Source organism: Parambassis ranga, chromosome 22, assembly GCF_900634625.1.
Source record: "Parambassis ranga chromosome 22, fParRan2.1, whole genome shotgun sequence".
Taxonomy (NCBI): Eukaryota; Metazoa; Chordata; class Actinopteri; family Ambassidae; genus Parambassis; species Parambassis ranga.
In genome coordinates this window covers 17,832,645-17,848,048 of record NC_041042.1, presented here as the reverse complement: position 1 = coordinate 17,848,048, position 15,404 = coordinate 17,832,645, and the positions used below count along the sequence as shown (strand labels likewise).

Below are 15,404 nucleotides of genomic sequence, written 5' to 3'. Positions count from 1 at the left end.
CTGTGCCAAACTCTTTCCTATATAACATTTGGACACAAAACATGATTTTTTTCCCCCACTTTCCCCGACTTTTTTAGGTTCTCACTGGCCTACATGTATTTTTCAGCTGTTGTCTCTGTGGACCCTCCCGTTTTAGGCAAGATAGTAAATTACGTTTCCTCTCTGTAATGAAACTGCTGTTGATCCTCTTACAGATTTCCTGGAGTTGAAGGAATGGTTGTTTTTACATCCTGATATCGTGCCAACATCAAATATAACTGGGTTGTTAAGTGGTATTGCCTTAGCAGTTCAGAAACGTCTCAACATGGCTTACATCTTTGTGTGACTCTGGCTGTGTTCCAGCTTCAAAAGGTCCAAATACAAAACACATGTGATGATGTGTTCTCAAGTATAGTTCTGTCTCATTTTTATGGTGCCTTAAGTGATATACTCACATATTGTTTGCATGTGTTGGCTGCTAATTGACAGGTCTGTGTTTCAAGCAGCGTGCTTGTATTCCAAAGTGGTGTCATTAAAGGATGAAGGATGGTCTTAAACATCTTATTGTAAATAGTCCATTTAAAGCTCTTTAGAAGTGTGCAGAAAAGCATTCAGCTCAGTAGCTGTGTGTGAACGACAGTATTCAGTGTCCAGATCATGAGTGGAATCTTGTGTTTGTGGGTTCTGGTGAATCACTTTTAGTGAGGCTCTGTGTCGTAGGTTAAATGTGTTTCACCCTGCTCTCAAACAGTGCCCTGCTCTGACTGAGTGACAGTGAGTCACGGAGAGCATAAGTGAAGTCCCACTGGAATTTGCTGCAGTCAGGTTTTGCAAGGCATTCAGTCTCTACAGCATTATGGAATGCAAAGCCAGAAATCCCCCCAAGCTTTGCTCATTTGCACAGGGAGATTGGGCCCAAGATAGTTGTTGACAGGAACCTCACCGGCCCCTTACTGTGCCCATTCAATAAAGGATCGCTGCTGAATTTAGGGGAACTTCACATATCTTCTAAATTACTCTAGATCAGAGTTGTCACTGACCTGTTACTCAAAGTGCGTTTGCCAGGCTCAAAATGTGTCTATTTCTGCACTAAAGTTGGTCATTTTGACATGAGAGTCTATGGGGATTGTGTCAGTCCCCAAAGTCTGCAGGGGGAACTGGAGGTTTTAGAGAGACAGAAGACCAGTGGCCTGTGAAGTCACATAAACAGGGGACTGGAGTGGATTAAGACAACTTTATAAAAGTTATGGTCACAATAAAATGTTTGAGTTAATAATGGTTGCATTGGTCTTGTGACAAGTAGGTCTCCAAGTTTAAATCTGCAGCTTATCAGTCCTAGCTGAAAATGTAAGGAGTTGAAGATATCCTACAAGAAAGAGTGAAATACTCATTTATCCATTTCTAAGTTCAGCTCACTTTAATAGTTATTGACCTTAGCCATATTCTCAGTCAAAATTGTTTAAACTATGAAGGCTCTTGCTGTGCATCTACACGTCCTTGTCATTTTTACACAGGAAGCATTTCACAGAGAGCCGTCGCAGCCATGTTTGGATGTCCCACTTCACTGATCCTCCAACCATGCAAGCAGCCAGTGGTGTTCTTGTTTAACTAAGAATGACTCACGCACGCCTGAAAGTCCTTGGCAAGTCCGCTTGGGCATGTGTCACAGAGCTAAATGACTGCAGTGGGATAGACAGAGGGGAGAGGTGCACACATGGCACTCAGATGCTGGGCAGCAGTCCTGGCTCAGAGGAGAATTTACAGAAACCTCTTGTGAAATTTCCACCATCTATAGCACCTATTGGCACAGTTCTGCAAGCACGCACATGAGTGGATATTTACTGTATTATTGCTTGAGCTTTGAATGCTTACACTTCACTTTCTTTCCTGTAGTCTTCTTACCACAGATGGCTGAGGTACGAATTGTCACAGCATGGGGCGACTTGATAGCAAAGTGGTTAGCATGCATGCATACCACTATATGGGCAAATATGCCCAATGCTGTGCATTCCTGGTTCAGTTCCCAGCTGGATACCATTAGCTGTGTGTCATTCCACTACATTTCTGTAAAGTAAATAAAGTAAAAATAAAATATTAATAACTAAGGGGAAATCTTCTGTCTTAGTCCACAAACACTTTCCAACTACTGGTGGTCACTGAATCTCACGTTAATTGGCTCTGCCTTCAGTTTTTGATGTCGAAGATGACCATATTAGTCTCATTCACACCATTATGTGGAGGGTTTAGTGGACCTATTGTTGTTGAAAGTAGGTCTTCCACTTCAGCAGTTCCCTGTGCTACAGCAGAGATCTGCTTTTGGTGGTGCGACTGGCCACAGGTTCACTGGGTTCTGCGGGTTTTCCCTCACATTTCTCTGCAGTACCCTGACTTTCAGAGAACAGGGAGGTCAAATCTCTTGTGTTGTGTCCACATACTTGAAGTGCATAATTATGCAGTGAGATCATGTAAAGCAGTGGAAAGTTAAATAGAGTGCACAGTGTAAATTCTAATCAAATATGCATAACCACAGGCAAAATGGTAGTACAGCATATTGGCACAGCCTCTTTTAATACAGGAACTGAGTCAGTGTATGATAAAACAATTTGTGTTGATCTAGGAAAATCTTGTTTTTGTTCAAATTAAGTAACATTTTAAGTGGTTCTTTGTAGTTGTGGATCTCTAGTGTCTGTAAAGGTGGAGAAAATGAATCAATAGAGTGAGAAGGCCATGCAGTTCCCCTGTGCCAAAAATATAGCAATACTTCAAAAATGTCATTAAAATATGACGTTAATGTCGGAATAACAAACTGGGGTCTTGCTAACAGATGGCATATAAATAACGTAATGTGTTTCTCACATCAGTACTGTGTCACTTTCACTCTTAATACACATGTTTCACTCTGCTGGCTTTAATTGTTTTCTTTCTTTTTCTTCTGTGGTCTACTCCTGTATTGAGGTTTGCTCGTGTGGACTATACTCCTTTGTAATTCCTCAGTAATGCCTCTGTACTGTCTTATACTTGTACAAGTAGCCCCACAAGTCAACCATAAAGCTATGAAAAGAAATTAAATGAAATTAATAGAAAGTTCTGTCTGCAGGATGCACTGGAGTGATTTACTAGTAAATATTTCAACTCAGAGTGGAGCTGCTGGCATGTGGATTGTTTATACTGACACATTTGCCAGTCAGAAATGTAATTCTGTGTGGGGCCACAGAGTGCATTTACTGGATCTGCATGTTTTTGTCTCAACCACCCTGTGGGGACAAATGTCCTCTATATTCAATAAGATTCTGACACATCGCTTTATTTTGTGCTGTTGTTTCCCACCTCTCCCAGGGAAATTGTTCAATACGTGTTTAGGCAAAACCTAGAATGGCCTGTCCTCTCTGCAGGGTTGTTAGCCTTGCTGTTTTATAGTTCCCCCGGGCACAGTGCCACCAAAACACATTATGGTAGTTTACAGACTGATTTAATAAGTCCCCAAACAAATACCATAAAATGCTCAGCAGTCTGTGCAAGTTTTTGCTGTGGCCTTCTGCACACACTGTTTATTAAACCCATCGTCCTTCTTTGCTTGTCTTACATTACTCCAGAATATTTCAGCTTTACTGCTATATAGATTGATGCTATCATGTTTGCTGTAGTCCTTTTACATTAAAGTTGGGCTTCTGAATAAATGTCAGGATTATTTGTGCATCTGTGGATGTGATGGATGCATAGTGTCAGGTTTTTGGAACACACACACACACAGATTTTATTAAGATACAAGGCCACGATCAGAAGCCAGTTTTCAGCCACACTCACGGCAGGCCTCTCAGCCCTCGTCGGTGATATCATTAATACTTCCAGCACATTTTGGTCAGTCGAGCCTCTCCTTCCCTTCACTCGACAGCTGATGCTTTAAACACACTCTGCTGCCACAGTCAAAGCTCGGCTTGACCTTATTTAGCCTTCTCTACAAAGAAACACAGTCATTGCTGCCATGACAGTGAGACAGAGCTAAAATAACATAGTCACCAAGCAGGTCAAATTAACTGTCCAGCGTCCAACAGAAATTGAATTTGGTATTTTTAACCATGTTTTTATTAGTGCATTGTAGGATTAGTGTGACCCTTCATATTATCAGGGTAGCACATGTTTCTGAAAACCTCTGAGATACTTAAACAGCACATAAGATTTTATAGAAGAGACAAGTGGGGACATACCTTAGTCTTTGACACCACAGTCCACTTGGTTCTGCTGGTATACATGTCCAGTTAATGGTATTGTGTTTGGCTAAATCCGACACATTAGAGCTAGTAGCTAGCAGTATTAGTATTATTAGTTTTTGAACTCTTTGCCAGTAGACTGTTATAAAGCGTATTTACTTCAGATGGGTGCCGCCTGAACTAGCATGTAGTCCTGCTCCTCTCCTCCTCCCCCTTGCCCTCATGCATTAGAGCTGGAGGCAGGTAGGCAGGACAGTCCATGCCTCAGCATGTCCAGACATTGTACTCTGCACCCCTGGTCTGTTTCCTGAAGAGAGATGTGAAGGATCTTCTAATTTATGGAAGACCATCTTTCCCCCTTCTTTGTCTAAAAATGCTGGTGCATTTTTTCCCAGCAATGGTCACACATTGTTGCAAAGCTTTTGGCTTTGCATGGATAGTGATCCATCAAGTGATCTATCAAAAGTTGTGATCTTAAGATCTCTAGTTATTTCACATAAGGGAAGTTTGTGTTGGCTGACACTGAAGTTAGTATCTAATGAGTTCCATTGAAAAAAGGCCATGTAGTTTTTTGTATGGACTTGGAATTTCTGCAGAAAATAACCTCTGAGATGCACAATAACATATCATGCTTACAACTCTTGTTCAGCAGGATAATCATACCTATTGAACACCACTTAGGCCTAAATACAACCAACAGAATTACAAAGCTTTAAGCTATACCCAACTGTTGCATGGTCACATGACTTTGACTTTCTTCAAAACAAATACCTTGAAGATGTTTGTATGCTCACTAGCTAGCGCCTGCCTTTTTCAAGAATATTAAACCTCTCATTAAATTGTCTGCAGAGTAATAACTTGTGAAGTTTGTGTTTGAAAACAACATGAGAACCTTGAGAACCTACCTTTGGCCAACTTAAGCAAAAAAAGAGAGAGAGAGAGAGAGAGAGACAGGACAGAAGGAACCAGAATGCTTTAATGCTACAGCTCTTCTGGTGTTGAGGTCCACATATTTAAGTTGTCTAATGAGGCATTTTTTAATTTACAACACTACTACTGCTGCTTGTTAGCTTGCCAAAATCCTCAGTGTCAGTTGTTCACTCTTTTGTCTTTGTTTACAATTATCTGTCAAGTATACTCTGCCATCTCAGTTCTGTGGAGCATTCCATGTACCGGTAGTGCGTTGGTTAATATGTTAGAACCAGGCAGCAGTTCTTAGTGGCATCATTCTAGTTTGGCTACAGTACTATAGATACTGCTTTTATAATAGCACTGGAAATATCAGACTATAGTGATGTATGTATTGGCAACAGTGAGTGCAGTATCAAGGGTCTAAAGCGTTTGAGTCAGTTATAGACAACCCAAATAGGTATCAGAACAATGTCACAGAGCATCTGGAACAATTGGAGGAAACACGTCAAACTTATCTAAGTAGCTCAAAGAGAGACTTCCGGAGCTGTGTCACAGCTTCAGTTGTTTGCCTTGTATCAAAAACTTGCCTCTTGAGGATTCATGCCTTTAAATGAGATTGTTTATACACCGCTCCACTTTAAATTGATTTCTATTTTGGTATGATATCTGTCATTGAGTGTATTGATAGGCCAACTGAAAGAGACGTTCTCATATGCTAAAGATGGTACCAGAAACAACAACATAAAGGATCTTCTTCTGAAAGCGTATCAGTTACAGAACACTAGATTTTTGCACAAGCTTCACAGACTATATGAAAGGAAGTCAGCATATGAAAAAGCTGGACTTACTTTGATTAGATCCATATGTGAAGGCTTTTACAGAGAGAATGACCTATAAACATCTCACTGGCTATGAAATCCTTGAGTTTTTATTTGGCTCACATACCGGTATTTACAGTATCTAAATACAATCTTGGGTTGTACTGAATAGCCTGAATAGCTGTCTTTATACTTTTGCATAATCATTGAAATATCTTGTCTGTGTGACCTCGTCCCACATTACTTACTTTGTGAGGTTGTTGGCTGACAAAAATGTTTGTTGATAGCCCCAGCTCTTGGAGGAGTTGAACATTCTAAAGGGGAAGTGGTCATCAACCATTCTCTCAACAGTTCAGCTATAAATCTGATTTGTGTTTCCACCCAAATTCTTGCTTCATTTTTTTCTCATTTTTTTCATTGTGGCTTTAAAAGTCTAGAAGAAAAAATATATATATATATATATATATATTTATTGTTATTATTATTATCTTCCACTGATGGTGAATGATCAAAATTAGTCAATGTGTGAGAGGCCTACTCAAAGGTCATCATTAGGTCTTTTGTGAGCTTGTGGACTGATACATTTTTTGATTTTGGAGTGATCAGTGTTGGTCAACCAATGGTAGCAGTAGTCTTGAATTTCCACCGTTATTACAAAGTCTGGCTGTAGATTTTTGTGGCTTTTCCAGCCTGTTTAGCAACAACAACACTTTTTTTCTGTCTCATTTAATTAATTTGGTTACTAGCTGATGTTGTGGGTCATATTTTTTCATGTTCAAGCTTAAAATGTGTTCAACAGTGTGTGTTCAGGAAGCAATAGCTGAGGATCAGATGACATACAGCCAAGTTACACAAACATCAGTGTTGAGGCGAGATGTTCAGGTTTCAGACGGCTCGTCATTTTGTGGCTCTTAATGCCACATGGGGTTAAGAATAATATCACCTTCACAGGCCTAATTGCATCATTAGGGTTTTTATGTTGTCACATTGATGGCATGCTGTCATTTGTTGTAAAGCCAAGAGTAATTAGTGTCATGTCAAACTACATTGCTATCATTAAGCAGCCTCTTTGAATTTGAAGAGAAAGATACTGAAACCTGCTGACTGTTGCACCCAGCCTTATGCTATGTTATTTAAATCTATCCTCATATTAAAGCTCGACAAAGGCATTTTTGTGAGATGAGTAATACGTCCAATTATCCATCGAGTTTATCGTATGATGGCTCAGCTGTGGAATTTCACGCAGATGTGTGTCTTGTACTTTCCTGTATATAATCCTATTCTCATCTGTTTTACAGAGACCTGAGGTTCAACAAAATCAAGGATTTACAGCCGGGTTCCTTCAGACGATTAAAGAACCTCAACACACTGTGAGTCTTTGTCCCTGCTCAAGCACCATCATCATTTCTCCATAAAACAGCACTCACACCCTTGGAGTGGCTTTTGCTTTATTAGATGCATAGTTTGTATTACACAGGGTAATTCCTGTAGGTCAGCTTGTAATCTTAAAGGAATGTATCTTTTCACTTCCACCCACAGTGCTATTTATCTTAAGTCTGTTTGAAGGTTCATTCATTGCTAAGCTAATACAGCATCAATCTAGGAACAAACGTGTTATTTTGTGATAACTCAGACCCTGAGGACAGTTGCTAATGTTTTAGGGCTTCCCATGTAGCCAGTGGATATCGAGATAACAGATATCTGGGCCAAGACGTTGTTTACAGTCCTGCTAACCAATGGAGATGTGAAAATGCAATGTTGGAGTTGAGAGACTTTTCAGAACCACTTAAATAGCTTTGTTTAAGGTAATGTCTTGACAAATGTGACACATTAGCTTGCATCTAACAGGTTATAATGGGGTGGTCTGCCTCTTTTTTGCTCTCCCACATGGACTGTTTACCAGCTTGCAATGAAAGTGTTACACAAATTTGGTCATGGATTGATTCCATATATAAACACACACAAGAAAGTTTCTGATTGTCTACAGACTTTACATATGAGTCATAAAGCTCCATTAACTTTTAATTCTTCCTTATATTAGCAAAACACCTGAACTGAATCACTTTGGTGATTCATTTATTTCATTAGTTGAAGTTAGCTCATAACAGACGGTGGAGCCAATCACCTGTCTAGCATTTATTTGGAAGTAAAATCTTAAATGGTTTTGCTCTTCAAGTTTGTATGCTTAGGTAACCATCGAATCATGGCTGCACAACATGACAGGCTCAAGAAAACCATGTAGATATAAAAGCTTCATTCTAAGCTAACAAAACCACTGTGTTGCATAGTTACAGATGAATAGACACCAATATAAATATCATTATAAACATTTCAGTATTTTGCTAATGGGTCCTTTTAATTAAAATAAATGTAGAAATCTCTTCATTCATACTGCCAGTATAAATGTTAACTAACTAACCGCTACTTTCTTTTCTCCATAGCCTCCTCAACAACAATCATATACGAAGAATCCCCAGGGGGGCATTTGAAGACCTGGAAAACCTCAAATATCTGTAAGTTGCTTTTCATGTCAGTTCTGTGTTTTTGAGGCGAGTTCAGGTGGCACATTCTGAGACAATGCAGCTCTATATTATTAGGCAAAGTGCCACTGTTTACAGAGGTTTTTTGTGTATTCAGCAGAAAGCATGCTGAAGCATGCCTTACTGATTACTTATTGACTATAAATGTGAAGGACAGCTGATGTTGCCAGACTGCTCAGTCAGTGGAAATGTATCAGTGCTTTTTACGGAAATTGTCAATGAAAGGTCTCCTTTTGTCTGATCCTCTGTATTTATGTGTCTGGAAGTCATGACCTGGGGGCAGACTGAGGAACAGAAGTGGTTTTAAGCCGTGTGTTGCCTTAGGCTTCTTGTGGCAACTCTAGTTGGCTCACTTTGTTATGGACGACAGCAGCCTCTGTGCTCACAGATAGATCAGATTTCACTGGGGAAGACACCTTATGTTACTTTCTAAGATCCTGTGCTAGTGTAAGATGTTGTGTTTATTTTTCATGCTTTACCATCTGTGATTAGAGCTTGTGGTATGTATGCAGTACGCTTGTCTAATGGTCAATAAGGCAGAATATACCAAATATTTAAGGCTGTCAGGGATGGCATTTTTTTGTATCCTTGGGATAACCTGAGCAGATGTAGATGTGACATGAGAGACAATGAGGACAACGAAGTCTGTTAATATACTTGTTAAGTGTATGCTTTATTATCGGCATATATTCTTATCAGTCTTGTCACAGCCACTTGCCTCCTGGACAGCACACTGTTAAAAGACAAAACATTATTTTATCAGTATTAGTGAGAGCATGCGTTCGAGTTTTAATACAGTATGTCACCTGGTCGATGGTCCAGTTTGGCCATCAGCTTCTCCTATCGCCAGGCCTACTACCAAATAACTAAACAAAGCACAAACAAGTCCTTCACTGGTGCTACCTCTTGGCATCAGCTAAAGAATAGGATAACCTTTGAATTGCATCCATATCTATATACATAGACGGTATACAAACACTATGTTTACTTTTTGTAGTAGTTGTATTGTAACTTTGTTCGGCTGCTCATAGTGACAGTGACAGTTCCCTGTCCATCTATGGATGTTCTGTTTATAATGAAACCCTAACAAAACAACAACTTAGTATAAGGACCACTCGTCCAAACAACTCAACACTGTATTGGCCAGCTCTCTCCTAATTCCCAGCAATACACACATTTGAAGTAGATTTAATGAACACTTGTAGTGCAAGCAAGCAAGAATAGACCAGCACACACTAACATTTTCACATGACTGTGTTTCAGGTCTATTTAACAAGGGAGTGGAGAGGTCATAGGCTTTTCTGTTTTTCATTGTACTCACACCTACACAAACATACACATTCCTGGCATGCATCCCTTCCTATATGTTGTAATTAAATCCTCTAGCTCTTTAGTAAGTATTTTAATTACAGAGCTCCTCTCACTTTGAAGCACAGTTGGTCTAAAAAGCTGTCCCATTGCCCCAGCCTTTGTGATTAGCTTGAGGGAGGTCCCTCCACCCTTCACCCGCCCTGCTATAGCTTGGGGTTAGATTACATCCCCCATCTCACCTCATCACTTCCTTTAAGCCTCAGGAAAGCCTACTTGCATATCCTCAGAACCTAATGGCCAGGCATTTGTCTATACAAACCTCCCCATCCCCTCTCCCACGTCCACCTCCATAAACAAGTCAAACAGAGGTCAGCATGCCTTTTTGTGGGAAACCTTAACTGTTTATCTTTGTCCAGTTCAGTTGCTTCAAATCCATGTTTAATTGTCCATCAGTGGATTTATTTTAGTTTAGTACTATACTTAACTGTGCTTGTGAACTTCAGTGCATACTCTTATCTTTCATTAGCATGTTCTGTATGAATAGTTTATGTGAAGATGGGTAGAGAGATTATGTAAACCCCAAGTACAATGCTTGTGTGTGCACACACTCAGGACTACAGACAGCTGGGTTACACATTCATTCACAAAGCCATCGGGCTCTCCCAGAGGGGACTTTTCGCAAGTTGAGTCCAAAATATAAGCTACTAAAGGTACATGCGATGTGCTGATGTGCAATGCAGTGTTATGGCGTAACAATGCTACATGGTGCTAGGCTTTCGCAAAACATATTTGTGAGAAACTTTCCAAACTGGCCTCTATGTTGGTCCTTTGTGAAATCCATGAGCAGACAGCCACCACATGAAAGCATTCATTTAATCAGATGTAGTCTCAATGTGTTTTCTCTTGTCTCTGGTCATGACTATCTTAGACTACTATTTATACTTACTGTATTTGCCCTTATCATTTATTGATTAAATTATTTTAATATATTCCATTACAGTAGCGACCTGATGTTCTCAGTAAATACGTGTTAAATATATTACTGTCTTCTTTGTTCAGGCAGGCCACAAAACATGTTTATTATTCCATACATTGTGTGACTTGAATCTGAATCTCATTCTCATTGAAGTCTGATCATGAATGGTAAAATAAAGAGTAAATGGTATGCAGCTATCACTATTGCTTTTCTAGTATCACATTTCTATAACGTGTATGATAGAGAAAAAATGCATGATGAAGGTGGTTGTCTTTTCGGTGTGCCTATATACCCTTTTGATCCTTTACATGCTGTGAATTACATCACCCTATTTGAAACCATAGAAGTCACAGAAAAGTGGAGACATATGGTGAAAAGGTTTGACATCAGATCTTAACAACTTCCCTTTTTTGAGGGGTGTCTAAGCTTTATTTGTTTAAGCCTACATTACTGTAGAGTAAGTTTATTAGTTAAAGCCACAGTTTTTTTTATTTTTAATGCACTAAATACAATGTATGCTATCATTTCTAGCTCAGTGCATTCTTACCATAATTTTTAATTGCTCATTGTTACTGTACAGTGGTGCTCAAAAGCCTGTGAACCATTAGAATTGTAATTCTGCATAAATATACCCCAAAACATCAGCCTTAAGAGTACACAAAGCAAACGAATAAATTCGAAATAAATTATTTCGTTTTTTTATGAAAAATGATCTGCTGTGACTTTCTGCAGCAGCTAAATGTTTTCAGTAACTGCCAATCAATCATCCACAAGGACATAGAGGAAATTTAGCCCATTACCCATTACAGTATTTAGTAAGCACTTCACTCAGATGTTAGTAGGTTTCCTCACATGATCTGCTCACTTTAGGTCCTGCTGCCACATTGCAATTGGATTAAGGTCAGGACTGCTTTGGGTAATGTGAACTTTGTTGTATGAATAAGTCTAATATTTCTGTTTCATTTGTTTTACTGGGTTCTCTTTGTATACTGTCAGGCTCCATGTGAAAATGTTCTAATGTTTTGGGTCATATGTATGCAGAAATGCATAACAGGGTTTACAAACTTCAGCACTGTTATCAATACTATTAGCGTATAGAAAAGAGCCTTGGTCTATAACTACCACTGCATATTTAAATGACCACTTGACAATCTCTGTTATTTGATTTAATGTGATCTCTATAACCAGGCAGCATTCAGATGATCTATTGTGTGAGTGTGTGTGTCACTAATGTTACTGATTATCTCTCCTTTCAGCTATTTGTACAAGAATGAAATCCAATCAATTGACAGACAAGCATTTAAGGGGCTTGTCTCTCTTGAGCAACTGTAAGTGACCTACTTCCTCATCCAACTTTTCCTACTGCTCGCAGTGCTGCTCCTCCTCCCTACCTACATCCTGCCTATCCCACATCCCAATTTTAAAAGATTGCTATAAACAACCCCTGGCAAGGTCTACATGTAATGGTGCATTGTTACATGTCATGATAGCTCTCCTGAGTTAGTCTGTGTAACTGTGACACACTGTCCTTACCCCTTTGTGCGATGTCCATTACTCTGTCCCCTTTTCTGTCGCAACCATGCATGCCATGTGTGCACCTACCCGTGTGTTGCGCTGATCCCCCCTGACCCTTTTTGCATGAGTCGCATGTCTTGTGGTCAGGATGACAGATATGCAGCACCCCACCCGTGGGAAGCTTAAAGCATGATATCTTAGCTAGCCCTGCTAGCAGTGTTGTGCTAGAGTCAGGGCTACTTCTGGTCTTGCATCTGTCTTCCTATGATTTGCTGTTATCTGTTTATGTGATAAAATTCCACTGCTAGCTCCAATCTGTCTCTTTATATGTTGACACGCATGCTGCAGATGAAAAATATATTGGCAATTGTTAATTGATGTTACAAATATATTTTCAGTATAGAAATTTCTGTGATCACTGCAGCAACCATCCCTGTACAATGTCAGTGAGTAACTGTGTCCACTAGACGTTACCCCTCAAAGACGCACCAGTGGTTGTTAGATTGGGTGACCAGTATGCACCGCCTTACAACCAGTATTAAAAATAAAAAGTTTACTCTTTCATTAGGGTTTAGGTATTGTAAAAGGAATCACCAGTGTGCAATGCATTTCTGTAACTACGCTCGGATGGTGCAACAAACACTACACCTGCACCACCAATCACTTATGCATGTGTTTGTCTGCCTGTGGTTTTAAAGCAAGTTAAATACAAAGCAGCCCTCTTTATGCAGTTAATTTAATTGTTGAAGGAATGTTTGGTACGTCATTATAATTTGCCGTTATGACAGCCGTACTCAAATAGTTTGTATAACTACATAATCGGTGTGGGATGGTTGTTCATCTTTGAGCTCTGAAATGAGGTTACTGTCTGTATTGTGTTGTTTTTTGGTCCATTCAGGAAATATGAGTCCTTGATATGGTTAAAGATAAATCTGTAATTAGGGAAGATTTGCTTTTTATTTTACATTCAGTGCATTTCTGTTTTTTATGCATTCTAAGGTTAAAAATGCCATATTTTCTCACAGTTCATCAGGTTAATACTAAGAAAATCATAAGCAGATCATCACTGCCAAAATGCTCCTTCCTCTTCTTGAGAAGGAAATGCCATATCAGGTGACTGTAGGACAGGACGGCAGCCATCTCCACTGTAGACACTGTTGTGGGCTGGAGCATTGGCTTTTGTCCCACATAGAATGTTCTTGATATTGTCTCCTTTTCTGTGGTAGTCCATCAGTAACAGAAAAAAGAGACTACCACCTTGCCTGCTGACCATGCTCAATTACCTTGCTTGATTGCTCTGTCTTTCTGGTGAAGCTGTGCCTTTCTGAGTTCAAATTGCTGGAAAAATCCCTCTTGGGATCTGGGTGTCTCTTGACATATTGTGCTGTATCTCCTTCTCAACCCACCATCTAACACCATGGTGTTTTGGAGTTATGGCATGGACACATTCCTGAGAGATGACTGTGGCAATGTGTTATACATCAATGTATTAGGATTACGTTAAGAGACTTCTCAGCAGTCACCTGTGTGGTGGAGGTGGCCAGCCTTCCATCATAGGGGTTATGGTTCAGGCTCTCTCAGCCACATTTGAATTTAGCAACCTAACCCTTTACCATGCTATAGGTAGCAGCACCCTCTACTACAGACATACCACAAAAGTTAACATGAAACCTGTTACATGCATGTGCATGTAATGTAATTCCTCATCTCCTACCTTAGCATTATGACGTATCAAGGATGGCCAAAGAAATAGGGCTGAGATTAGGAATTACTAAAACAAAAAAGATGATGACATACAATATTTATATTTGTGGTTTTCTGTGCTCTGTGTCTACATTTTGTTGTTTTCTAGGTACTTGCACTTCAACAACATTGAATCCTTGGAACCAGAATCCTTCACTCATCTACCTAAGTTAGAACGACTGTAAGTTCATTCATTTCTAAACTGTATCTAATTCATACACATTCACAAAGAATGCTTTTCACATAAATCTGTGCACTAATGATTTGCAAAATAAATTTCTGTAACATTGCATAACAGTTTATGAGAATAATGTAGTCTAACTAATGGCACATTTTAATTCTATAAAACTATAACTTTAGATGAAGGTCATAGACCTCTAAGGCTGGTGTATAGTAAAGACATTCAGCCTCAAATTACAGCACAGAACTGAACTGTCCAGACATACAATCTCTGGACGAGGCATAGAACTGAAATGTATAGATATACAACCTCAGAACTGCAATTTATAGACGTATAACCTCTAGTAATAGTCATTTATCTGCATACATCAAACAGAGGCTAAGGTATAAACTTCCACACTCTTGGAAAGGCTTAGAACTGCAAGGCACATACAATTAATTTCTCCCACACATATAACTAAAATATTTATTTGTAGCCACCATAAAGCCGGCAAAGATGAGTGTGCAGATGTAAAGAAGCCTCTGCTTCTACAAACTTTCTACCAGGTGTATAAGAGATAAAGTCCTGTTAAATTCTGGTTCCACTGTTTATAGGGCTATGGCCGCCTTGCATATCCTTACTTCCCAGTCTCTGGGGTTGGTGAGGAGATGGAAGGACACCTTCAAAAAAAAAAATGAGGAAAAGGGGGAGGGAAGGAATTCCCAGGTGCGGACTGTGTTGTTGTTGGGGGAATATCTCCATGGTTACGTTCAAAGCAGTGAGCATATCTGTGGATCCCCTTCCTGCGGGTTGGATAGAAGATGAATAATTATATCAAAGATTAATTTCATTTATAGTTTTTTTAAATAAAGGAAATGTTTTGAAGTTTGTTTTTCAGCCAACAAACACAAGTCTCTAGAGTTATCAAGCTGAACTATCAGGGCATGTCTGGGAAGATCATATCCCATTTGGAAAAACTGAAAATGATATTAGCAAAAGGCACATCCTTATTCTTTGTTTACTATTATCTTTAATATATTGTCAAGACAAGACAACATTTCTAAAATTGTCATTCAGTCATGTTCTTACAATCTATAACTTTATAGCACTAAGCGATTATAGCACTAATAATCATATTCCTGTCTCCCATTTAGGTTTTTACACAACAACAGAATTACCCACTTAGTCCCAGGAACCTTCTCTCATCTTCAGGCCATGAAGCGATTGTAAGTATAAGCCAAT

General features: G+C 39.3%; 1 protein-coding gene across 2 annotated transcripts in view; it reads left to right on the top strand.

Annotated features, from left to right (window-relative positions):
• pxdn (peroxidasin) overlaps positions 1–15,404 on the top strand; it is a 40,240-nt gene that overhangs the window by 2,714 nt on the left and 22,122 nt on the right. The window contains exons 2-6 of one of the 2 annotated variants that reach the window (XM_028395403.1): positions 7,216–7,287; positions 8,359–8,430; positions 12,001–12,072; positions 14,112–14,183; positions 15,317–15,388. In XM_028395403.1, coding sequence (XP_028251204.1) covers positions 7,216–7,287; positions 8,359–8,430; positions 12,001–12,072; positions 14,112–14,183; positions 15,317–15,388 — 360 coding nt within the window. The remainder of the gene's footprint in view (positions 1–7,215; positions 7,288–8,358; positions 8,431–12,000; positions 12,073–14,111; positions 14,184–15,316; positions 15,389–15,404) is intronic. The other variant, XM_028395404.1, reaches the window with a different exon arrangement.